Below are 25,920 nucleotides of genomic sequence, written 5' to 3' on the forward strand. Positions count from 1 at the left end.
CCCGCCGCCGAGGCTTGCGGAACGGCGTCCGGGGGAAACACCGGCTGCGAGCGCTGGGTCCACGGGTAACCTGGCCGGGAGGGGGCGGGACCGAGCGGGCGGAGGCGCGGCCTGCGCGAACCGGTGGCCCGCGGAGCCGCCCTCTGCGCAGGCGCATGCTCAGTGCGGGGCTAACGTTGCCGAAGCGCGCTCCGCCTCGAGCTGTGCGGGGCCCCTGGGGTTGCTAGGACGCCACGCGGGAAACCGTGCGAGAGGCCAGGTCCCTGCTCACACGCGCTTACACGCTAGGGGGACCTGACAGGCAGTTAACCCAGGAGCGAACGAAGAGGAAAATCCCATGTTATTATTAGTGCTGGAAGGAAAACACGAATGCATAGAAAGGGGCCAGGTGGAAACTGTTTTCCCTAAGGGGCTAGGGGAAGGCATCTCAGGGACTAGTAATGGAGCCGAGACCTGAGAATATGTAGGCAGGCAGAGGGATAGCGAGAGTAGAGGCCCTGAGGCTGGAAGCTAACTGGCACCTGGTGCTTTAGGGACACAATAAATAAATGCACCGAGAAGTTGATAAGATCTTCCGCTGAGGGAAACCAGCTTATCTTCAGCCTCGTCTGACCTAATGTCCCACTTACTACTCAGAAAATGTTGAACTGCTTGTTGCTACCTGCACACAGTAAGCTGTTCCGCTTGCGCCCTAACCTTTGCGTATGCTCTCTTCTCCTGGCATTTTTCCCCCAAACACTTTTTCTTTTGCTTTATCCTGACTCAACCTATAATCAACTCAAATACGAGTATCTCCTCTGAAACCCTTTCCTGAATACTCCTCCCCTCTTCCATTATGTCCCTCCTCTTCCTCCTGAGGTTTATCCCTAATTTAGCACTTAGTGCTCCGATTGCCCAGGTGTTTTTTTTTTCTCCCCAAAGACTTTGAATTCTTTAAAGGTAGGAAGTAAGTCTTTGTCTCCCCAAGACCTAATAGGACCTGGCACCCAACATGCACTTACAAAGTTTGTTGACAAAGACCTGGTCTCTGCCCTCAGGAATCTAGTTATAATTATTTGTTTAAATTCTTAACCCACACCAGACTGTGAACTTTCTGAGGGCTAGGTGGCTGTTCCAGCTGAATCCTCAGCCCAGCTGAGGCCCGTAAAAGAGGAAAGAATGAGCACATAATGTGGAGGGGAAACCAGATGAGACACACACAGCTGGCCATCTACTCAACATACCCATTTTTGCTTCCGGAGCCTAAATTTTGCCAGAGATTCTCCTGGCCCAGGAAATGATTCAAGATTTCTCTAAACTGTTAACCAAAGGTCATCACTGCCAATTTAACACCAACAGAAGTCCCCAATTTGAGGGGTGGTAAAGGGGGAGGGGGAACCCACAGGACATCTTCAGTGAAAACTGCTCAGTTGTGAAACATCTCAATGGTGAGGTGGGCTGGGCATGAGGCAGCTCTGGTGCTATGGCTCTGGCCAAGTAAATGCAGCACTCACGAGAAACCAAAAGCCATCCTCAGAGTGGAAGCTGGATTTATATAGAGAAGAGTGGCCACCCTCAGCCACTGATTGGCCCATTTCTATGCAAATAAGGACTCCAAATCCTCACTGTATGATGGGTCCCAATAGCACTTATCCTAACTGGTCAGAATGGAGCTACTCTGATTAGTCATTAAAGATACAAATGAGTACAGAGCTGTGCAGCTCCTATTGGTAGAAATTCGATCCCAGGAATTCCTTTATAAGGGTCAGCTCAGCTAGTCAGAACACAGTGCAGTAGGCAGGCAGTTCATGCTTTCTCTGAAGCATGGCATGAGAGACCCCTATTTAGCACCAGCTGCTAGGCTCTATAAATTTGAGCCCAATTAGCCACCAGGAGCCCTTCTTAACAGGCACAGAGTTAACATTACCAACAACAGTAATCTCATTCTCTTTTGCCAGTTATTGAGAATGTGATCTGACCTGTCCAATGAGATAAGAGGATGTCTGCTGGGTGCTCATGGGACAGTTTTGTATTTTTTCTTGAAGAGAGAGTCAGGTCTTCGAGATAGCCTTTTTGCTCTTTTTCTGCTTTGGGTAGTGTTGATGTGGTTGCCATTTTGGGTTGTTTTTTTGTGTGTGTGTGTTTTTTAACTCCTTTTGGGAGTTTTTATTTATTTATTTTTGTTGTCAATCCTCACTCGAGGATATTTTTCCATTGATTTTTAGAGAGAGTGGAAGGGAGGGGAAGAGACATAGAGAGAAAAACATCCATGTTAGAGACACATCCATTGGTTGCCTCCCACACACATCTGACCCGGGCCAGGGATGGAGCCTGCAACCAAGGTACTGGAATTGAACCCAGGCTCTTCAGTTCACTAAGCCAAACTGGCTAGGGCTGTGGTAGCCATTTTGTAAGCAATAAATGCACAAATAGAAAAAGCCAAGGTGCTGTGTAGGACGAATTTGACATTGTTGAGCCACTGAATTAACCCAGAATTAATAAACGAATGCCATGGTTCCTTAAGTCACCATTTTGATGATTGGTGTTGTGTTTTGGTTTCTTTTTAAGTTGCTTGCAGCTGGATATATTCTAAATGGTACACTACACAAATACACTTGTGGCAAATTGTAGTTTTCAAAAATGGACAAAACAGTATTTCCACTCCTCCTTGCCCTTCCAGAAACTTGCAACTCCCCCACCAAGAGATAGAATCTGTGTCTGCTCTCCTTGAAATGGGTGGGCCTTTGGGGTCCCATCAACAGTGGAAAAGACATTCTGTACCTTCCAAAGCTAATGTCTATCTTCTGGAAAAATCCTGGGGAGGGGCCAAAGGAGGGATGTTTGGTATTATGTATTGATAAATTGACTTTATTTTTAAACATGTTTACTGAGTACCTATGCATCTAGAGCAGCGGTTCTCAACCTGTGGGTCGAGACCCCTCCCTTTGGGGGTCAAACGACCCTTTCACAGGGGTCGCCTAAAACCATCGGAAAACACATATATAATTACATATTGTTTTTGTGAATAATCACTATGCTTTAATTATGTTCAATTTGTAACAATGAGATTGGGGGTCACCACAACATGAGGAATTGTATTAAAGGGTCGCGGCATTAGGAAGGTTGAGAACTGCTGATCTAGAGGGATGAGTATGTAGGCAGAATGGAAGATTAGATCTTTCAAGGAGGAAAAACCCCAGTGGGCAGCAGGGTCTGAACATAAGGTAAAGTCAAGCCGTATAGGAAAAGTGCTAGGGGATTTCAGAGGACTGAAAATTGGCTTCTTGAAGGAGGGACCTGTGAAGGCTTCCTGAACTTTGTAGGAACTCTCCTGGGTCTCAACTTCCTCAGGGCTCCCACTGCCATTTGTACAGATTTCTAACAGACCAAACTGACAAATAAAATGTGAATTTTCTGGAGTCAGGATAGTCTTGGGTTAAAATCTTTGCTCTCACTAGCTTCCTAACCTATAAACTGGGGATAATAACGCTTACTTCATAGTATTGTTTTAAGGATCAAGTGACAATCTAGGATTATAGACGGTCCTCTGTAAATGTTCTCCTCCTGTGTCAGGATAATGGCTCCATTATCCCATTTTTAGAATATGGGGTGCCATATCTGGGTAGCCCTCAAAGTGGTTTGCTCAGGTATTAAGTTTCATAGATGGCATAGGGGAAAAACAGGACAGTCAGCAACAACGAAAGGTTACTCTGGGTAAGCTGCTCCTGTAACTATCCCCATGGTAAATTGGGTGGCATCTGCCTTTTTCCTAACCCTCATTGATGGTGGTGGCAACTGAAGATGTACCCATGGCAATAGTTTAAACTGGAGCTCAGAGAGGAAAGGAAGCTTTCTGATTCTGATGTTCAATTAGTGGGTACATATCAATGGTTGTCAGTTTGGTGGTGCAGGCTCCAGAATGAGACATCACATCCCTAAACCTGCATTATTAGCTCTGTGCTCTTCATCTCTGTGGCCTTGGGAGAGTAATATTACCATACTTACCGAGTTGATCGGAGTGTTAAATGAGTTAATATTAATAAAGCACTGAGAAGGTAGTAAGCACTGTGTTAAATAACACAAAAAACTGAGGATAACGTTACAGGCTTGATATAACCATTAAAGGAGGTAATACATGAAAGCGAGTACATAGCAAGAGCTTCATAAACATTAGGTATTTTTATGTCTGCCAAGTGACACGAAGGTGAGGCAGTTGAAAGGGGTAGGGCAGTTTGCAGGCTGCGGCTCTGTGGCATGCAAGGACTGGGTATGCAGGCCCAGCCTCCATCTGGAAGAACGCAACCCGGCAAGAAAGCTAGAAAACCACCAATACCTCCAGGAGTCCCTGGAGCAGCGCTTCCCGGGAATCGCGTACGACGTGGCTTGTTAAGAATCCGCCGTTCCTATCAAGCCGGCGCTTCGCAGGAAGTCCCGGCACCTCCGTCTGAGAAAAGAGGGGTCGCGATTGAGGCAGAGATGGGTTCCAGGCCCGGGGACCCACTGTCTTGGGCAAACAGCGTCGCAACGAGACATCTTCGAGTCCCGAGCCAGGCTTAAGCCGCTCAGGACAAGAGCCTCTACTGTTCTGGGTCCACGCCCCTGCGCACCACGTGACGCCGGCCGTCCTCGCGGCCCCGCCCAGCTCCCCGCGCCGCGCACCGCTTCCGGTGTGGGCGGAAAGCGGAAGTGTGGGAGGGTCTGCGGGGCGGGCTCTGGGAGGTCCTCGGGGAGGATGGAGCACTGAGCGGGTCAGGGCGGCTGCCGGCAGCGCCATGGAGACGGTGCAGCTGAGGAACCCGCCGCGCCGGTGAGGGGCCGCTGGCTGAGAGGAAGGGGGTGGGCGAGGGAAAGGCGGGGGCTGGCGGAGGAGAGCCAGCCGTGTGCGAGCCCCCGGGGGCAGGGACCCGCGGGGCGTGGCGACCCGGCTGATGGGGCACCTGCTGAATGGGGGACCTCCGGCGGATGGGGCTCCCGAGGGCATCACGCAAGGAGGGGATCAACGTGGGGCTGGTTAGGGAGAGCACTTGCTGAGGGGACGTTCTGGGGCGATGCTAAAGGGAGCAACTGCTGAGGGACCTGGAGACAAGTTAGGGAGAGCACCTGCTCAGGGGGTGGGGGTGGAGGAGGTGCTATCGGGGAGGCCAGCCTAGCGGGGACTCGCCGAGATGCGGGGAATGCTGGAGGAAGATGAGATCTTATGAGGGGTCCGTCTAAGGGGGATCCGGACGAGCAGCGAGGAGGGCGGGGTGGACTCCACGGGAGGGAGTCCCACCCGAGAGGCGCCGGGCGTGGAGGATCTGGTGAGGCGGAAGCTTTGCTCCGAAGGGGTACCGTGAAGGGGTGAAGGTCTGGCCAGGGAAGGCTTCGAGGAGGATGGCATTTAGGAAGACGATCCTGGTAGGGTCCTCACTCTGTCATGGTGATGGCATCTTTCATTCCTGATATCCAGTGTTTTATTCGCCTCACGCCCTCCACGGCCCCTCAGAACCCAGTGTTGGGAGGTAGGTAAGGAAACAGAATATTTTCAAGATGGGCACGTGGAGGCCTAGGTTAAGATCTGAGGCACAGTCCTGTGAGTTTCCTTCTTTGCTCTAGGTCTGGGTCACTGGGCCCTGTCCGGGCCTCTATTGTGTTGTGAGTTTCAGCTCCAGATCCCACAGCTACCTGGAATTGTTTCAGGCCAGGCTCAGGAAGGTGGCGGAGCCTAGGAAAGCTGCCCTCCTGGGTTGGCTGCAGTGGTAGCGTTGATTTGCTCTGTGGACACCAGGGTCTTAAGTCAGTCACTCTGCCGCGTCTGGAGAACAGGAGACAGTAGCGACGGAGGGAGTCGTGCTTCTCTGAGGTGCAGCATAGCTCGCTGCTGCTTCACAGAGACCTCTGACTTCCTGCAGCCGAGTGAGCACTGAAGTAGGAAGTGTTGAGTGTGTGGGAGTGTGGGGCAATGGAGAGGTGAAGGGAGGGGATTGGCAGCCTGGGCTGCGCACTCGGGGTTTGTTTTTGAAGTGCACAAACTGCAGGAGGCAAATAGCCGGTTCGTAATTCACCCCGTGCGATGTGCCGAGACCGAAATGATAATGGTTATTACACGCATAGAGCACTTACTGAATGCCAGACCCTGTTTTTGGGGCGCTTTCTTGGTCTCCTGTTGAACCATATGAAATTGCGGATCTCTGGCCATTTTTGACCTATAAAAATGGTAATTCTGTGTTACTCCATTTATTATGGACCCATGTGGCCCTCACCACAATTCTCTGTGGTGGCTATTTCTGTGTCTGTTGTACAGGTGATAACACCGAGGCACAGAGAGGTTAGTCGTGTGTTGGAGGTCCCACAGTTAGTACGTGGCAGAGCGGGAGTGTTAATCCAGGCGGTGTGGTCCAGAGCCCGTGCTCGGACTGCCTCACTCCGATGCCTCTCTGGAAATACCCCTGTTTCACAGGGCCTCCCGGGTATCAGCAAGATCTGCAGTCGCACGTAGTGATTCGGTTATAAAGGTACACTGGTTACATTTTTTTTTTCCTGAAACATGTTCCAAGTCTTCGGTTTAATTGAAAGACGATTAGGTATCTGAGTTTTTTTTTCTACCTTTGCCTTATGCTGTGTAATCTTGGGCAAAAGAGTAAGCCTTTTTGTTTTTTGACACTCCTGCACCTTTTGGATTTTAAAAAATGTATGAAATGTGCAAGAAAAGAGCATCAAAGGGCTGAATTTTCACATGACTGGTGCTTGCCTGCTCTCATAACTAGTGAAGTGCCTTCTTTGCAGCAGATTAACTTTATCATCATTTGTACTAGTTTGTTAGGGCTGCCATGTCAGTTTCACAGGCTGGGTGACTTCGACAACAGAAATTCATTTTCTCATAGTTTTAGAGGCTGGAAGCCTGAGATCAAGGCATCTGTAGGGTTGTTCCTTTTGAGGCCTGTCTCTTTGGTTTGTAGATCGCTGTCTCCCTTCTATGTCTTCATATCGTCTTCCCTTTGTGCCCATCTGTGTCCTCATCTACCCTCATAAGGACACTAGTCATGTTGTATTAGGGCCCACCCAGATGACCTGATTCTACATTAATTACCTCTTTAAAGGCCCTGTCTCCAAACACAGTCACCTTTGGAGGTACTTCAACATATGAATTTGAGGGGGCGGGGAACACATTACTTTTATTATCATTAAAAACTTCATCAATTTATCTTATTTATGTGTTGCAACCCATCCACATTGAATACTGTGTGGAAAGAGGCGTGGGTGTACATAAATAAAATGAACCGTACTGGAGTTCTAAGATGGGAGAAAGAAGTTTGAGATTTAGCCAGACCTGTAAGTAACTACTTCATAAACACCCTTGTTTGGGTTGGAAAGGTGCAGGGGTCTTTTCAGAGGTTCAGTCTGTATGTGTTTCTAGCAATCCCAATGTAGGAAATGCTCTTTGTGCTCGTGAGTTAGACATTTGTGTGTGACTGAGTGATGATAGATTAAAGCTGATGGTTATGTAGGAGGTTGATTGGTAAAGTGAGTTGCCATTAGGGAATAGTGTGGCGGAAGGTGTAGAGTGCATTTCTGGGATGCTTGCCATGCACGTGGCTATGTGACTTAGGAGAAGAGCATCTGCTGGTATTTGGTCCATGGAGGCTGTGTTGGCCACGCCTGTTGGTTTCTGAGTAAGCTGTGAAACTACCTAGGACCTGGGCAAATCCCAGCTGAGAGAGCTGAATCATCAGAGTTGGGCTGTTATGGTTATGGTACTTCTTCCATGAAGACGCATGGTGTAAAATATCATTAAGTCACTTGTCAAAAGATGTTTCATAGAAATCCTATTTGTTAATAATCCAGGAATACTTCTCGGGGTGAAATTCTGTGTGGGTGTTTTTGCTGTTGTAAATCCTCACCTGAGGATATTTTTCCCATTGATTTTTAGAGAGAGTGGAAGGGAGGGGGAGCCGGAAAGGGGGGCGGGGAGAGAGAGAAACACCAATGTGATGTGAAACATATTGATTGGTTATGGCTGGGGAAATTTAAACAGTGTTTTCAACCTTCTGGCCCTTTAAATACAGTTCCTCATGTTGTGACCCAACCATAAAATTATTTTCGTTGCTACTTCATAACTGTAATGTTGCTACTGTTATGAATCGTCATGTAAATATCTGATATGCAGGATGGTCTTAGGCGACCCCTGTGAAAGGGTCGTTCGACCCCCAAAGGGGTCGCGACCCACAGGTTGAGAACCGCTGGGACAGAGCCTGCAACCCTTCTGTGTGTGGGCCAATGCTGTAACCACTGAACAGCACTAGCCAGGACGTGAAATTCTATTTTATTTTGAAAACTCACAAAGACTGCTGATAAAGGGTTATGATTCCCATCATTACATTCGTTAATCCATTTAGCAAGTGTTTATTGACCACCTCTGGGTTATCAGGCATCAGTGATATAAAGAACCCTTAAGCCGGAACCAAAAACAAACAAAAGAGCACTTAGATTGTTTTTAAAAAGTACCTGGGCCGTCATGTAAAGTTTGACTTGTCAGAGTATTATCAGAGGCTTGCAGCTGTCTCTCTCGTGGCCGCAGCAGTTTCCTTTGTTATGCCGTGGTCTCCCTGTAGTTGAAATAGTGAGTTTAGTTTTTTGTTAACCACAAAGTCAACTTCCAAGGAACACATTTGATCTTCCTTTATATAAGCTGTTTATAAAACTTTAATTATACTTGAGGAATAAGGTATTGTCCATTGTTTATATGGTTACAAAAAAGTCCCCTGATTTATGAGATGTCATTCTAACTTCTGAGTTCATAGGATTTCACTTCTGCCCTGGCCAGTGTGGCTCAGTTGCTTTAGCCTTGTCCCATGCACCGAAGGACCTCGGGTTGGATTCCCAGTCAGGGCACATACTCGGGTTGCGGGTTCCATCCCCAGTTGGGGTGCATACAGAAGGCCGATCAATGTTTCTCAAATCGATGTTTCTCTCTCAAATCAATAAAAAACATTTTAAAAAAAGAAATTTTACTTCTGAAGTTTAAGAGGAGTTTCACTTCAGCCCTTGATGTTTGGAAGCTGGGAGTTTTTAATGATGTCATTGGAATTTAATTTTTAGGAACTTTTGTTTTTCAAAGGTCACCATGGTCATTTTGTTATGTTAACTTTCAAGTTATGATAATTATTGACTTGGAGTAAAACTCCATTTCTCTAGTACATAGTCTTTGATATTTAGAAAATCCTATTAGATTATTCTTTTTAGATCAGTGTTTATTGGTAGATCCACTTGATATGTCTATAGTTTTGTTATCTTCTGGTTTTGCTATTTTTCTCTAGGAAGTTACACATTTGTGTGTGTGTGTGTGTGTGTGTGTGTAAAATTCAAGTTTTTTTTTGTGTGTGTGTGTGTGAGTGTAGAAATTGGTATTGTTCAGCTAGTTTAAACCTTTTCTTTACAAAGAAATCACCAGTGTGACTACTTCTATATTTCACCATTTCCTGAGCTCTCTTTTCTTTGTTGTCTTTTGTAGTTTCAGGAAGTCATTGTGTAGAAGATATACACAGGCACACAGATATTCCTTAGCAAGCTCCTTCTTTAAGCCTGTTAATACTTCTCAGAGGTCTCGGAGTTTAAAATAATATTATTAATTTATAACCTCCCATGTGTGTTATGGTTGTTTGGCATAGACAGAAAAATCTGAATTATCTGGAAGTTTTAAGCAACCATATATCTTTGATTTTTGGGGACTAGTCAGAGGTACGTGACTACTTGTGGGAGAGTTTTTGTGATACTGTTTGACACTCTCAGCTGCCTAGGTATATTTCACTTTTGATCATGTCTAAGCATATACTTTCTACTTCCTGTTCCTGTGATACCTGTAAAATCTTTGTGTTTCGACAAAATTATCAACAACTTGTTAATGGTGGGCAAGGATCTTCTATGTATTCCTTAGTCTCCAATTTTAAGACCATGTTTCAATTCATAGTTAACTTTACATTAAACCTCTTTTCTGAAGAGATAGTTATACCATTTTAATTCATGGGATATTCAGATTTAAATGAGTTAATTATAAAGGTTACATCCAATGCTTGAATCTACTCTATAGCATTTCAGCCACATGATTTATTTTCTGTTTAAAGCTTCCAGTGATGGGGATCTAGGAATTACTTAAGGCCGTCTAAACCACTTTAGAACTACTGTTTGTTTGTTTTTTAATCCTCACTGAAGGAGTGAGGATATTTTTTAGAGAGAGTGGAAGGGAGGTGAGAAGGGTGAGGTGGGAGAGAGAAAGAGAGAGAGAGAGAGAGAGAGAGAGAGAGAGAGAGAGAGAGAGAGACTGACTCCTGTACGCACCCCGACTGGGGCTGGGGATCAAACCTGTAACCCAGGTATGTGACCTTGACTGGGAATCACGCCAGTGACCCTTCAATGTGTGGGCCGATGTTCTAACCCATGGGCAACACGGGCCAGGGCTATAACTACTCTTGTTACAAAATTCTTACACCTGTTGGACTGAAGTTAGCCTCTTGGTAGCTCTCCACCACCTTGTCCTGATTTTGGGTCATCAGGATGACCCAGGACACATGTTATACTTCCATAGGACAGTCCTTCAGCTGCCCTTAAAAGTCTCTTAGTTTACTTTTGTTGTTGTTTACTAGTGAAGACTTAATAGAGGAATTCCTAAGATGCTAATTTTGTATTTCTTTTTTAAAAAAAATGTATTTTTATTGATTTCAGAGAGGAAGGGAAGGAGAGATAGAAACATCAATGATGAGATAGAATCATTGATTGGCTGCCCTCTTCACGCCCCACACTGGGGATCAAGCCCACAACCCGGGCATGTGCCCTGACCCGGAATCAAACCAGGCACATTGTTTATTTTAAAATTAGCATCTTAGGCCCAGCTGGCGTGGCTCAGTGGTTGAGCCTCGACGTATGAGCCAGGAGGTCACAGTTCAATTCCTGGTTGGGGCACATCCCTGGGTTGTGGGCTCCATCCCCAGTAGGAGCTGTGCAGGAGGCAGCTGATCAATGATTATCTCTCAGCATTGATGTTTCTATCTCTCCCTCTCCTTCCCTCTTTGAAATCAATAAAAATATATTAAAAAAATAAAATAATGTATTTTGTGTTCTAGTTGCTAACAAGTAAAATGTGTTTTGTGTTTATATTTCTTCAATCACAGGCAGCTGAAAAAGTTGGATGAAGATAGTTTAACTAAACAGCCAGAAGAAGTGTTTGATGTCTTAGAGAAACTTGGAGAAGGGTGAGTATATAGAAAATACAGGTAGATGCCAGTCATTTTCTTCCCCCAGCACCGGAAGGATATGAACCTTTCTTATGGCAATATTTTGCAAACCTAAGGAGAAGAGAGGGGGATGATGCATATTGGCACTGCTCTGGGTGGGGTGGGAGGTAAATTTACATCTTGAAATGCCCTTTCCCTCTTTCCTCAGTCACTTTTCTAGAAAGATTTAGTGATTCTGGTCTTTTTAACACCAAGGACATGTATTGGGTTTTTTGTTTTGTTTTTGTTTTTTACTTTTGTAGAATCCATGGTTTGCATGATTTTTATCTATTTAACAGCACTAATTAGTTTATACTTTATTTAAAATTTTTTGTCAGTCAGACATTTTAATTTGTAGTTCATGACTTCTAATTGATATGTAGTAATTTGTTTCAATTTAAAAAAGGAATTCAGCATTTTAGTTAGTGCAACATTGTGAAATATAGTAAATAGATCAAGAACTATTACTAGTTTTATGACTTCCTAAGAGATCCAAAATCCCAGGTTTGGTACCAGTGGACTTCCTGAAACACAGATTTTTGAATGAGTTTATAATATACTGGTGACATGATATTTAGTAATAGTAGTGGCCATTATTGACTTTCATGATACATAAAGGCTACATCATAATTTTTTTGTACTTTTACATATCCTTTTCATTCTTGTGTGTGTGCTTATTTATTCTCCTGTAATTAAAGAACATTAAAATATTAGGGATACCCTTTCTTAAGTTTTTGTTGTTAATTTTTAAATAGGTAAGTAATTCTTATTCAAAACTCAAAAAGCATAAAAGTGTACACAGTGAAAAAAATTTGCCCCCTATCTCTATCTCTCCACATCCCAGAAGCAACCAGTGTAACAGTTTTTTATGTATACTTCAGAAATAGTTTGTATATATAAGCAAATAAGTGTGTGTGTGTGTGTGTGTGTGTGTGTTTTAAGTCTCTTACAAGTACTGGTTTAAGAGAAGAACTGAAATGTTAACTTTAAAAAATGTCTATTGTCTATTTACTGTAGATTCTGATTTTAAGTGTCTGTTGTTTAATTACTATATACTCTTTAAAATCAGGTCTTATATGTCATTAAATTATTTGGGGGTTTAGTGTCATTTATGCCTAATAGAGTTCAAGTAGAGACCCGGTGCATGAAAACTCATACGTTGGAGAGGGGGGTCCCTCAGCCCTACCTGCCCCCTCTCACAGTCCAGGAGTCCTCAGGGGCAGGAGGCGACCTGGCGATCAGAGGAAGGCGATGCCCCATCACATCTCTGCTGCTGCCAATGCCTGCAGCACAAGTGTCTGCCGGCCCTGGGGGGCTGAGGGGACTGGGGGACTCCGGAGGCAGGGGTCCCGGCAGGGCTGAGGGGACTGGGCGCCGCCATCTTATGGCTGTGGACACCACCATCTTTGAGGGTGGGGCAGTAATTAGCATATTCCCTCCTTATTGGCTGTGGGCGCCATTATCTTTATCTTTGAGATGGCATGATGGTCAATTAGCATATTCCTCTTTATTATATAGATAGGATAATCACGTTAAACCCTATCCTGGATTACATGGAATAGGTTTTTCATGGATTACCTCCTTGTAAAAAGCATTAGTCATCATCTTTTTGTAAGTTGGAAAAATACTCTTTGGAATCCAGCACGAAATTCAGCAGAGAAGGAAAGCAAAAGATGATACCATCTGTGCTGCTAAAGACAAGTTGCAAGATAAATCTGAAGACTGCAAGTTGACTTTGCAGCATGAAAGGTATGGGAAAACAACTGCCCTCTACATCTCCTGCCTGCCTTTTTCAGCTTTAGCTTGGCATCCTTGCTATTTTCCTCAAAGAAATGAATCTAAGGCCCTTAATCTAACAACGATCACAGGTTATGCTTTGAATAAGATAAAGAGTGCTAGGCATAACTGACTGTGTAACTAACTTGTTTCTTTCATTTTTTAATAGAAGTGTGTTACAGCAATAAGGGTATAGACTTTGAAGTCAGACAGACCTGTGTTAAAACCCTTGCTCTGCTGTTTATTAGTCATAATAAACGAATGAGCTTGGGAAAATTGCTTAATATTTTGAAGCTTCACAAGCCTCAGCTATAATATGGGGATATTAGTATCTCTCTCTTAGGGTTGAATATTACATGAGATAATGGGGGTAAAGTACTTAGTACAGTGCTTGTCACATAGTAAGCGCTCAGTAAGTGGGCAACTAGTATTTTATTTTTAACTGTATCAACTGAAGCATTTTCAAATTTTCTCATGTCAAATTAAAATTAAATCTTAGGTCTTCAAGTATATTTAGGTGTTCTTTAAGGGAGCTGTGTCTGGATTGATTTGGTTTGGAGAATATGAAAAGAAAACTACAGACAGAAGATAATGTAAGGGAAAACTAAGCTAATTATGATTATTTTTAATTGTGTTTTAGACCCATGAACATCCTCATCGATGGAAATTTTTCTATAAAAATATTACCAGGGATAAAACAAATAATGCTTCAAGTCTTTCTTCCCACATTATTCTTCCCACAAATGCTTGAATTTCTGTCATTATGACTGAAAGAACCTGATCAAGCCTCATTTAATCAGCAAAATCCTGAAGGAAGACCTTAACTGCACTGTCTTCTCAACACAAACTGCCATGCCATCCTTAAACTGTTCTGGAAAACGAATGGATTGCAAACTCGCACTGACATGTACCTTGTGAAATGAACTCTGGCGAAAGGACAGCTTTGGATTCTATGGCCTGCAGTCAGTCTGCATTTTAAGGAAATTGTGTGGATCTGTGGACAGTGGAGCCAAAGCTCCAGACCAGGATGCCTGGACAGCACTTGGAAAATGCTTTGAATTAGAGCCTAGTGTTTTTCCCCTCCTATTTTACTTAATGGTGTATAGAGTGATTCATAAAAACATCTTGCCTGTGGTTTCATAGCTAGTGAGTGGTAATGTTAAGACTTGCACCTGGTTAATTTGCCCTCAAATATTTCTGTTTTTCTACATTGATCCTTGCCTTGTATGGCTTATGGGAAACGCGTGCTTCCCACCATCATTGCCAGTTAAAGTTCACTTAGTTTCTGTTGGAGGCAATCAGGTCTTAAGGGCCTTGCCTGTAAGTGAGCATGATTGCTTACTGGTAAGCCTTCTAAATCCTCTTTAGATCACTGTAAGTGCAGTGTGTAGAATTAGGTATCTTAATTGCTCATGTGAACTGTCAGAGTTTTCTTTGCTATCAAGATGGCATAGGGAAGCATGGAGAGTATTTTGGTCAACATTACTGAATGAGTATGTGGAGCTCTCCTTTTCATTTTAAATACATAAGAATAATGAGTGAAAATTGATTTTTTAAATATTAGGATACATAGACAGCTATGGATCTGTGATAGAAAAGGTATCTGAAACAGTAAGAAAGGGGTAAAGCATGTCTGTCCTTGTCAGAGATTGCAGGTGGGCTTTCTACATGAAGTTATGGGCTGTGACAAGCTCTGCATCTATGAACTAAATCTGAAATAAATTTGTGTATCATATGTGGACTGGAGAAAAAGGGGAGATGCTGGTCTGACGATAGGAACTGGGCCTGAACTGCATTCAGGTCTGGTCTCTTCAGGGGCAAAACCCTCAAACTTCTAATATGAGGTCTGGTGTAAATTGTACAGCCTGGATGACTGGCTGAGGGAACTATGAAACCATCATGGAGTGCTCATGACAGTGAGCATGATATAGAGAAAAATCATTCAAGATAAAAGGAAACTCATACAAACAAATCCACTGCCATGATATAATCAGCAGACCTAACAAATGGGAGAATTCACACCCAAAGAAGTAGAAATAATGGAGCAGTCTGGAAAGAGATTTAACATGTTTGTTTATGATTTTCAAAAAGATAAAAGGAGGGAATGACATCCTTAAAAGAATACCAAATTATTAATATGAACAGTCAGTCAGCCCCATGAATAATAAGAAGTTGGGAATCTTGACAATGAAAACTACAATTATTGAAGTTCTAAAGGCCTAATAAATTGGATAAACAGTAAACTAGAGAAGCTGAAAAGAGAATTTGTGAATTGGAAGAGAGAAGTGGGACCAATCACAAAATGCAGGACAGAGAAATACAGTGTTAGAAATCAAGAGGACAGCATGGATTGAGGAAGTCTAATACAGGTCCAAGAGGAATTCTAGAAGGATATATAAGAAGAGATAAAGAGGAAATAAAGAGATAATGCTGAGAATTCTCCAGACTTGAAGAAAGATATGTGCTTTCAGATTGAAGAAGTTTATGAGATGCCAAATAAATCAACTGCTAGTAAAATTGTAGAATGGTAAAGATGAAGAGGAAATCTTAAAAGCTACAAAGAGATTACTTGTGAAAAAAACGATAATCTGGTGATAGCTGACTTCTGAACAACAATAGAAACTGGAAAATTGCAGGAAAAATGCTGAGGGAAAGCTATTATCAAAGAAGGATTCTGTGTCCAGCAAAAGTCATTCCAGAATGAAGGTGAAATAAAGGCATTTTCACACAGATGGGAATTAGCATATCAAGAATAACTTTGGCTGAAAGTAACAAAATACCCCACTAACAGTGGCTAACCAATAAGGGCATTTAATAACTAAGTATAATAAATCTGGGAGTGAAAGATTCCAGAATGGTTAATTGACTTGAATAATGGTTTAGCATTTGTGTAATTCTCATAATCTCAAGATGACCACATTAGTTTCAAGCATCATGCCTCACATGACAGTAACCAAAGCAGAAAGGAAATAGCAAGTAAAAATGGGCCTTGGGTGCTTCTCTCTTACCCAGAAACCCTTCAGCAGAATTCCCCTCAAATTTCATTGGTTAGACCTAGGTCATTGGCTGAAGGAAATAGGATTACTGTGAGTGGCTTTATCCCCTGGGAAAAGGAGTGCACCACCCTAACAAATCAGAGGATTACCTTAGCAAGGAAGAAGGGTCTTCTCCACATGGTCAGTGGTTGCTTTACTCTTGAGGGGAAAAAAAAGCTTATGTAACATTTAAGGATCACTATAGTAGTTTTGTCAATGTAAAGGTTTCTGATGGAGTAGAAATTTTTTATATGCTCCGCATAGATTTTTAAAAACAAACACATTGAAGTGAATATTGAGTACCATTTTGGCTACTTAGAGCACTCAGCTATTTTGACCTTTTCTCACCAAGACATTATGAAGAAGCAGGTATATTTGGGAAATGGGAAAGACAGTTTACTCACTATTTCACTGACAGCCATCAGAATTTCAATGAAGCTATAATCTATTTAAGGTGATGATGGCATGTAATTTGACCATTACAATTGTCTTGTAAAGTAGTTTGTGTTGTCATTTTACAGATGAGAAAATTGAGGCACAACAGGATGAAAAATTAAAACTATGTCTGTAAATGTGGTGGTGGTAGGACTAGGTCTTTAGATTCTAAATCTAATACTCCTAGCCTCCAAATTGAATGAATATACATATATATACTTTTTATTTTCATAATAAGCTCTTAAGAAATGATAGAGTAAAAGGCAAAAAGAATAGTTATATGCTCTGTTCACCTGATACTAGCATTTAAAGAGACTTAGACCTTTAATTCATTTCCATAGTGTTTTAAGTTTTATTGCAAGTAAGAGGAACAAGGAATGAAAAACTCAGTACTAGAGTGAGCACAAGGAAACAAAGACCTCCAGTTTGTGACCCAGTATAATAGATGTAGAGCGAGCTAAAGCTTTGTATTCAGTCACAACTGGATTCAAATTCTGGACTGACCAATTAATTATCACTTATGTGTGACCTTGGCCAAGTCATGTAGTACCTCTGAGCCTTTTCACATTTACCTGTGTAATAGGGATAATGGCCCCTTTTCCATTGTGTGTGTGTGTGTGTGTGTAAGGATGAACTGAGATGATTCACAGTTTTCGGCAGACATCAGACATGAAATGGTAGATATTATAATAATTTCATAACACATTTAGTACAATTTAAATGTCAAGTTTTAAGGTGCCATTTTATGCATTTTATGGTAGTTTTCTTAATGGCAATTCCCCACCCCCCCTTCCTTCCCCCCCTCCCCCAAACATACTTTAGCTATCTCAATTTTGCAGGTAGAGCTAAGTATACATATATTAGGTACTTCGGCATATAAATTAGAACTGAAAGTTGCTTATGATTTACCACATTTATCTCTTGGCTTGTGACTTTAATAAATGTTCTCCTTCCTCCAATTATAGGTCCTATGGCAGCGTATACAAAGCTATTCATAAAGAGACAGGCCAGATCGTGGCTATTAAGCAAGTTCCTGTGGAATCCGACCTGCAGGAGATAATCAAAGAAATCTCTATAATGCAGCAATGTGACAGGTAAAGAAAGACATGTGGTATTAACTCTGGAGAGAATATGGTTTTGAATTTGCTGTGATTGTTTAAATAGTTTGATGCCTAGAGTTGCATTTACTTAGATGTTTTACAGAAGGGAGCGCTTAATGGAATTACTATGCATGTGTTTGTTTTCCAGAAAAAAAATATAATGAAAAAGTTTGTGTTTTTGTAGCTAAACTTTTATAGTTTCTATTTCGGCAAAGTTTTCTGTTTTGTTTTTTCAGTAAGCCCTTTTCAAAACTAGGAAGAAGAGGCGAAGAGGGAGAAGGTGGTGCTAGCTTTTTTTTTTTTTAATAATGATCTCTTACTTCCTATTGAGAAAACATTTCTCCAGAGATAGTTAAGAAGAGATAATTCAATGCTTTTTAGCTTTAGAAACCTTAGGATATACATATAGATATGTTAAAAGAGAATACTTATTTCTGTCTTATTGGTCCTTTCTTTATATCTTTAAGAAATTATTCAAGCTAAGAGTAGCTAAATTTGTTATTTTTGAGGAACTAAGATTTGTCAAATGCTATAGCAGGAAGTCAAGCCAACAGGCGACCGCAGAAAAGCACGTGGTTTGCTCTGAAATTCCGTGACAACATGGGTGTTCACAGTGATGGAGCAGGCTTCCCCAGTACTGCTTAGATTTGAGAGAAACCCAAACTTAGGGGCAATGCCAGCTCTAGGGAGTTGAAAGGGGAATGAGAAAGTCTTGCACTTGAAGCTGCATTCATTCTTCCAAAGCTCTTTTGGTCAACAGATCAACTTGGTACTCCTCCCTCCCCCCCCCCCCCTTTTTTTTTTTTTGGTAAAGCTTCAACATTAGGACAGGGGGAGCTACCTGCTAGGAAATTTGCCCTGGAGTCCTCAAGTCTCACAGACTTGTGAATGCAGTCATATCTCTTCTCCCTCCCTCTCTTTCTTTTATTCTTTATACACTGGTAGTTACATGAGATAAAAACCTCATATTTCTTGATTGTCTTGACCAGAGTAAGTTAGCAGGGTTGCTTTTCCTCCTCCATAAGATATATTATGGGAGCTCTTTCCAGTTGACAAATTGACACTTTGCCACTTTTGAGCGACTACGCAGCTGTGTTCCAAACAGGGTATACAAATGTCTGTAATTAGAGAAGTGGTATTTTGAAGAGCCTGCTCTGTGCTAAGTACTGTACGGAATACAAAGAAATACAGGGCCGAGTTCTCATCCTCTGGGAGTAGACTGGACAGGCCAGGCATATAAATGTACAGAAAATCTAGCTGAAAATACAAGATGTATAGAACATATTCCAACAGGAAGTACCTGACAGTAATTGCCTCGTAGAGGCTGTAAATACCATAGGAATTTAGGGAGGTGTGAGCAAGTGTGGTTATATGTACCTTAACAGACTTATTCATCCATGTCTTCATTAATATTCACTTATGTGGGGGTTTTCCTGCTGTCCTTGTCATTGGCATATTTCCCAAGGATGAAGGGCTTGAAATCCTGAGAGTTAATGAAGCCCAGTTGGTTTTAGCATCTTCAGTTATTATGCAACATTACTTAACCCTGATAATAATCTAACCAGTTAAAGCTGGTAGCTCTCAGATGGCAAATTATTTCGTTGTAATGGAATGTTTGATTTTTCTCTGAAATTCCTTGTTTGGAATCTCTCTTCAGACTTGAAACTCCAAATTTGTTCTTTAAAATAGATTGTAGTGGGTTTTTGTTTTTTCCCCCCCAAACTACATGTGACATCTAGGAAAATTTCAAATAAAAAGAAGAAGATAAAATCACTTTTTCCTTTGGAGAAATAATCATTGTTAAATACTACTTGGTATACATATCCTTCCATATCTCTTTTTGGAGTTTCACTATACTTATTATCATGTAATTGCCCGTGTGTGTGTGTGTGTGTGTGTGTGTGTGTGTGTGTGAGAGAGAGAGAGAGAGAGAGAGAGAGAGAGAGAGAGAACAGGAAATCTCATATTATCAAGTATTCTGTAATTAAACTCCCTAATGTTGGACATTTAGATGGTATCTAAATTATCAGTTTTATAAACAGTACTACAATGGTAATCATTTCTTTTGTAATATCAGTAATATTTTTTTAGAATGAATTGTAGACTTAGAAATGCTGGGTTAAAGGACCCATACATTTTTTCCACTTTTGTTACTTACTGCCCTCCAAAAAAGTTATACTAGTTTACATTCTTATCAGGAGGGTGCCCATTTTAACCATAAATATGAATACTTGCTCTTTTGAGCAGAGAAATTTTCAGGTGTTTAACAGCATGAATTAATAGAGATGTTTGAAGGTTTTTCCACTAACCTATATTGTCTCTCTCTCTCTAGCCCTCATGTAGTCAAATATTATGGCAGTTATTTTAAGAACACAGACTTGTGGATCGTTATGGAGTACTGTGGGGCTGGTTCTGTATCTGATATCATTCGATTACGAAATAAAACAGTAAGTTTTCTTCTAGAATAATGCCACTGAGCTAGTCTCTTATGCCATCTTCTTTTTTCTGCCTTTGGTGTGCTCTCCTACTACCATATCTAGAGAGATGACTGTTAGGTTTTTCCCCTTTCCATGTTTCCCCCCTCTTTGCTCTTTAATGTCTCTTAAATGTGGCAGTTTTGACAACATTCCAATCCAGTGATATTTACATGCTTTGCTTATTTCATACTGAGATAAAACTGACTATCTAGTGCTTAAACAATAAATTTTAAATGTTTCAATTTGGAGTTTTTCTTCTCCTACCCATAATGTTCACAGATTAACTTCCTTTGCATCCTATTAATAAGAGAATACTTTCTGTGAAAGATTATTTGCTATTACTGTGATTACATGATAGTCACTAGGCACAAATGGTTATTGAGGACTTGAAATATGGCTTGTCTGATTTGAAATGTGTTGTAAGTATTAAATACACACCAGATTTGGAAGAATTATTACAAAAAATAATGTAAAAAGTATATAATTTTTTATATTGAACTAATGTTGGAATGATAATATTTTGGACATGTATGGTTAATAAAATGTATTATCAAAATTAATTTTGCTTGTTATTTTCTTTTTTTTAAAAAATATATATTTTATTGATTTTTTACAGAGAGGAAGGTAGAGGGATAGAAAGTTAGAAACATCGATGAGAGAGAAACATTCATCAGCTGCCTCCTGCACATCTCCTACTGGGGATGTGCCCGCAACCCAGGTACACGCCCTTGACCGGAATCGAACCTGGGACCCTTCAGTCTGCAGGCCGACGCTCTATCCACTGAGCCAAACCGGTTTCGGCAGTTATTTTCTTTTTTAAATGTGGCTACTCGAAAATTAAAAGTTGTATTTGTGGCTCACATATATTTTTTTGGGGCAGCGCTACCATAGTGATTAGTTCAGCTGTTTAGAGTAAGGGGCCAGGAAACAAATGACAAGCTTTGTCCTTTGGCCACAGACGGTACCCCAAACTCTAGCTTGCTTCCTTGCCAATAGTGTTTGCTTGGACATTAGTGCAAGCTCTATCATTTATTAGCTGTGACCTTTGGCACAAATTACTTAATTTGTGCTTCAGCTTCATCATCTATAAAATGGTGATGATAATAATAGTACACACTTCATTTGTTAATTGTAAGGATTAAATGAGATTACAAAAATAGTGGCTAGTATAGAATAAATGCTTAGTAATTGTTAGCTATTTTTAATGTTATTAGCATAGTGCCTGGCTCATAATAGATGCTCCTTAAATATTTATTGATGGGTTGATAGTGTAGTAGTTACTGGATTCTAACATACCTTATATCATTTCATTTTCATGACACTTTTGAAGGAAAGTGATATTTTTATTTCAGCATTATCACCATCTGATATATTATGCATTCTTTGTATATCTATTTATGTGATGTCTTCCCTATTGGAAACATACCCTGCATTTAGATTGAGAAACCGAGACTTAGAGAAGCTTGGTAACTAGGTTAAGTCACAGCTAAAAAAGTAGAGCCAAGACTAAAAGTTAGGTCTTTCTATTCCAAAATCCCATATTTTTTGCACCACCGTATACTCCCTTCTGAATGTGAGTTGTTTGTCATAAGGGGAACTGAGTGAGAACTTGTGGGTTGATTTTGTTTAGAACTCAGACTGATCAGATAAGTGTTTATCATTCAAGAAATACTTTTTTCAGGACCCTACTGTGTGTCAGGTAGCTTTCTTGGTGCTGGGGATATAGTAATAAACAGATCAAAGGCATTTTTAAATGCAGAGTACGTTTCCAATAGGGAAGACATTACATAAATAGGTATGCAAATAATGTATAATATGTCAGATGGTGACAATGTTGCATTGACCAATAAGGCAGGATAAAGGAATAGAGAATGAATCATCTAGGAATGGAGGGAGCTAGGGAAGGCCTCTCTGGTTTTCTGATGAGGTGACATCAGAGACAGAGAGTGCAGTAAGGGAGCAAGTCATACAGAAATCTAGATGAAGAGCATTGTAGACAGAGAGAGCAGCAGGTCAGAAAGCCCAGAAGTGGGAGTGTGCTCAGAGGGTTTGAGGAACATCAAGGTAGCCTAGATGGCTGAGACAGAATGAGCAAGGTAGAGAGAGTGGTAGAAGATGAAGGTAGCTGGGAACCAGCTCATGTAAGACCTTGGTGAGGACTGGCTTTGGAGTGACTGAGGAAGCCATTGGGGTTTTGAGCAGATCTGGCTTACATCTTCATTCTCTATTCCTTTATCCTGCCTTATTGGTCAATGCAGCATTATCACCATCTGACATATTATGCATTCTTTTTTTTTTTTTTTAATTTTTATTGCTTAAAGTATTACAAAGGGTATTACATATGTGTCCATTTTATCCCCCCGCCCTAGACAGTCCCCTAGCCTCCCCTATCCCCCAATGTCTTATGTCCACTGGTTATGCTTCTATGCATGCATACAAGTCCTTTAGTTGATCTCTTTGTATATCTATTTTTGTGATGTCTTCCCTATTGGAAACATACCTTGCATTTAAAAATGTCTTTGATCTGTTTACTACTATATCCCCAGCACCAAGAAAGTCACCTGACACACAGTAGGGTCCTGAAAAAAGTATTTCTTGAATGATGAACACTTATCTGATCAGTCCGAGTTCTAAACAAAATCAACCCACAAGTTCTCACTCAGTTCCCCTTATGACAAACAACTCACTCAGAAGGGAGTATACTGTGGTACAGAAAATATGGGATTTTGGAATAGAAAGACCTAACTTTTAGTCTTGGCTCTACTTCTTTTGAAGTGTGACTTAACCTAATTATTAGACTTTCTGGCTTCTGTGTGGAAAATACATTGCAGAGGGTCAAGGGCAGAAGCAATGAGACTGGTTAGGAAATTATTAGGATACTTCAGGTAGGACTTGATGGTGGCTTGGACCAGGATGATTACAGAGGATACGTTTGGATATATTTTGAAGACAGAGAAAAGCCAAGAATGGCCTTAAGGTTTTGGGGCAGAACAACTGAAAGAATGAAATTGCCTTTTACTGAGAGAGAGGAGACTGGGAAGAGTAGAATAGGTTGGGTGAGTGGTAAGGAGAAGGGTAGGGTAGTGGCAGAAATAAAGAATTTGAGTTTGATATATTATGCTTATGATACTTGTTAGGTATGCATTGGACATGTTGTGTAGGCAGATATATGAATCTCGTATTTGGGAAGAGATCTGGGCTGGAAATACAACTTTGGGAATTGTTAGTGTAGCAGTGGCATTGCTGTCAAATGCTGTTTACAGGCTGAATAAGATCTTATATTTGTATTCTAGGAAAGGAGTTTGGATCTTTTTTTTTCTCATTTTGATTTCTCATTCTTTTTTAGTTAACAGAAGATGAAATAGCTACAATATTACAATCAACGCTTAAGGGACTGGAATACCTTCATTTTATGAGAAAAATACACCGAGATATAAAGGCAGGAAATATTTTGCTAAATACAGAAGGACATGCAAAACTTGCAGATTTTGGGGTAGCAGGTCAACTTACAGTAAGTAAAACTGTTACTTGTTGCTCTGGCCAGTGTTGTTAAGTGGTTAGAGTGTTGGCCTATGCACCAAAGGATTGCTGGTTCAATTCCTGATCAAGGGCATGACCTGGATTGCAGATTCAACCCCCAGCCCAGGTCTGGGGCGAGTACAGGAGGCAACCAATCGATGTATCTCTTTCACATTAATGCTGGCAGGGGAGGGCTGTTAGGGGCGATCAGGCCAGCAGGGCAGTTGGGGGCGATCAGGCTGGCAGGGCAGGGCAGTTGGGGGCGATCAGGCCAGCAGGGGAGGGCAGTTGGATGTGACTAGGCCGGCAGGGGAGGGCAGTTGGGGGCCATCAGGCCGGCAGGGGAGGGCAGCTATTGTCAACATTAGTTTTTAGTAATCTTTAATTTTTGTCTATCTTATTTTAGGGTTTTTATTGATTGACTGGAGGCCTGGTGCATGAAATTCATGCACTGGGGGCAGGGGTGTCCCTCAGCCCAGCCTGCACCCTCTCCAATCTGGGACCCCTTGGGGGATGTCCGACTGCCGGTTTAAGCCTAAACCGGCAGTCCGACATCCCTTTCACAATCCGGGACTGCTATTTCCCAACCACTCGCCTGCCTACCTTCCTGATTGCCCCTAACCGCTTCTGCCTGCCAGCCTGATCACCCCCTAACCACACCCCTGCCAGCCTGATCGATGCCTAACTGCTCCCCTGTCGGCCCGGTTGCTCCCAACTGCCCTCCCCTGCCTGCCTGGTCTCCCCTAACTGCCATCCCCTGCAGGCCTGGTCCTCCTCAACTGCCCTCCCTACCATGAAAGCCTGGTCGTCCCCAACTGCCATCCCTACAGGCCTGGTCCCCCTCAACTGCCCTCCCCTGCAGGCCTGATTGCCCACAACTGCCCTCCCCTGCTGGCCATCTTGTGGCGGCCATCTTGTGCGATGGTGTGACTGTCTATTTGCATATTACCTCTTTATTACAAAGGATTATTATTTTTTGTGTTTTAGTAACTGAGACTCTATTATGTCTCTAGGTCATTTGAATTCTTTTGTGACTTGCTTGGTCATGCCTTGAGTATGGTTTTTATATGTATTTCAGGTGTAAGACAGTTCTTATTGTTGGAAAAGTCTTTTTTTCTTCATAGTTTTGATGCTTAGTGTTGATCTCTCTCCTTTCTATTTTAGGATACTATGGCCAAGCGAAATACAGTCATAGGAACACCATTTTGGATGGCTCCAGAAGTGATTCAGGAAATTGGGTACAACTGTGTGGCAGACATCTGGTCATTGGGAATAACTGCCATAGAAATGGCTGAAGGGAAGCCCCCATATGCCGATATCCATCCAATGAGGGTAAGGAAATGGATGGGAAACCAGTGGAGTGGTTAGTTACTGGTCATCATTAGAAAGTTTGTTAAATGACTTACTTGGTTAGGTACCAAATGACAAATGAATTAATGATATGTTATTAAATGTTAGTCTGGACTCCAGATGATACACTTCCACTAGTTGTAGTCTCTAATTACTTAAAGTATAATTTACCCCTCTTCATTCCAGAGGCCATATTGATAGCCCTAGGCAGGACATAGGCCATGGAAATGCTTGGTGTGACTTGTGCAATGTATATTTTTTTATTTTAGCTGCTCACATTTTAATATAACATTAACTGGCGCTTCTCCGTTATACAGGGCATGGGCTTTCCACTTCATCAGTCTCCACAGTTCCCTGTCTACCACGTATCAGTTGTCACATACTGCAGTGTTTTCTCTAACGTTTGTCTTTAGTACAATTTGTCTTATAGTAAAATTTGTTGGATAGAAATGGTAAGAGGAAAGCAAACTATTTTTTTTGAACGCCTGTCACTAACACCCAGCCTGGTTCTTGTGTTGTCTTATTCCTGCCTGGCTCTTGCAGGTATTTAAATTTGTAAGTTTTGGTTTGTAGATCACCACCCTCCTTCATCTGGACCAGTGGTTCTCAACCTTCCTAATGCCGCGACCCTTTAATACAGTTCCTCATGTTGTGGTGACCCCCAACCATAAAATTATTTTCGTTCCTACTTCATAACTGTAATTTTGCTACTGTTATGAATTGTAATGTAAATATCTGATATGCAGGATGTATTTTCATTGTTACAAATTGAACATAATTAAAGCATAGTGATTAATCACAAAAACAATATGTAATTATATATTCAATATGTGTTTTCTGATGGTTTTAGGTGACCCTTGTGGAAGGGTTGTTCGACCCCCAAAGGGGTCGCGACCCACAGGTTGAGAACCACTGATCTGGAGGCTCTGTACTCGCCACCCTCCATCTACTTCTAGAGCAGTGATGGCGAACCTTTTGAGCTCGGCGTGTCAGCATTTTGAAA

General features: G+C 41.8%; 2 protein-coding genes across 5 annotated transcripts in view; one reads left to right on the top strand and one right to left on the bottom strand.

Annotated features, from left to right (window-relative positions):
* Positions 1–188: 188 nt before the first annotated feature.
* Positions 189–5,909, bottom strand: LOC118663629. The gene is made up of 2 exons (XM_036323443.1): positions 4,313–5,909; positions 189–294 (listed from the first exon to the last, which is right to left on the bottom strand). The coding sequence occupies exons 1-2, from the start codon at positions 4,958–4,960 to the stop codon at positions 268–270; spliced, it is 675 nt and encodes a 224-aa protein (XP_036179336.1). The 5' UTR covers positions 4,961–5,909; the 3' UTR covers positions 189–267.
* The window catches only part of STK4 (serine/threonine kinase 4), an 89,474-nt gene continuing 68,226 nt past the window's right edge, over positions 4,673–25,920 (top strand). For 3 of the 4 annotated variants that reach the window (XM_036323435.1, XM_036323436.1, XM_036323437.1), the window contains exons 1-6: positions 4,673–4,786; positions 11,124–11,204; positions 17,437–17,565; positions 19,904–20,018; positions 23,395–23,559; positions 24,732–24,899. In XM_036323435.1, the coding sequence (XP_036179328.1) occupies positions 4,752–4,786; positions 11,124–11,204; positions 17,437–17,565; positions 19,904–20,018; positions 23,395–23,559; positions 24,732–24,899 (693 nt within the window). In that variant the 5' untranslated portion in view covers positions 4,673–4,751. Of the gene's footprint in view, positions 4,787–11,123; positions 11,205–12,867; positions 12,975–17,436; positions 17,566–19,903; positions 20,019–23,394; positions 23,560–24,731; positions 24,900–25,920 lie in introns of those variants that run through there. The other variant, XM_036323438.1, reaches the window with a different exon arrangement.

The sequence above is a fragment of the Myotis myotis genome, unplaced genomic scaffold (genome assembly GCF_014108235.1).
Source record: "Myotis myotis isolate mMyoMyo1 unplaced genomic scaffold, mMyoMyo1.p scaffold_m19_p_9, whole genome shotgun sequence".
Classification (NCBI taxonomy): domain Eukaryota; kingdom Metazoa; phylum Chordata; class Mammalia; order Chiroptera; family Vespertilionidae; genus Myotis; species Myotis myotis.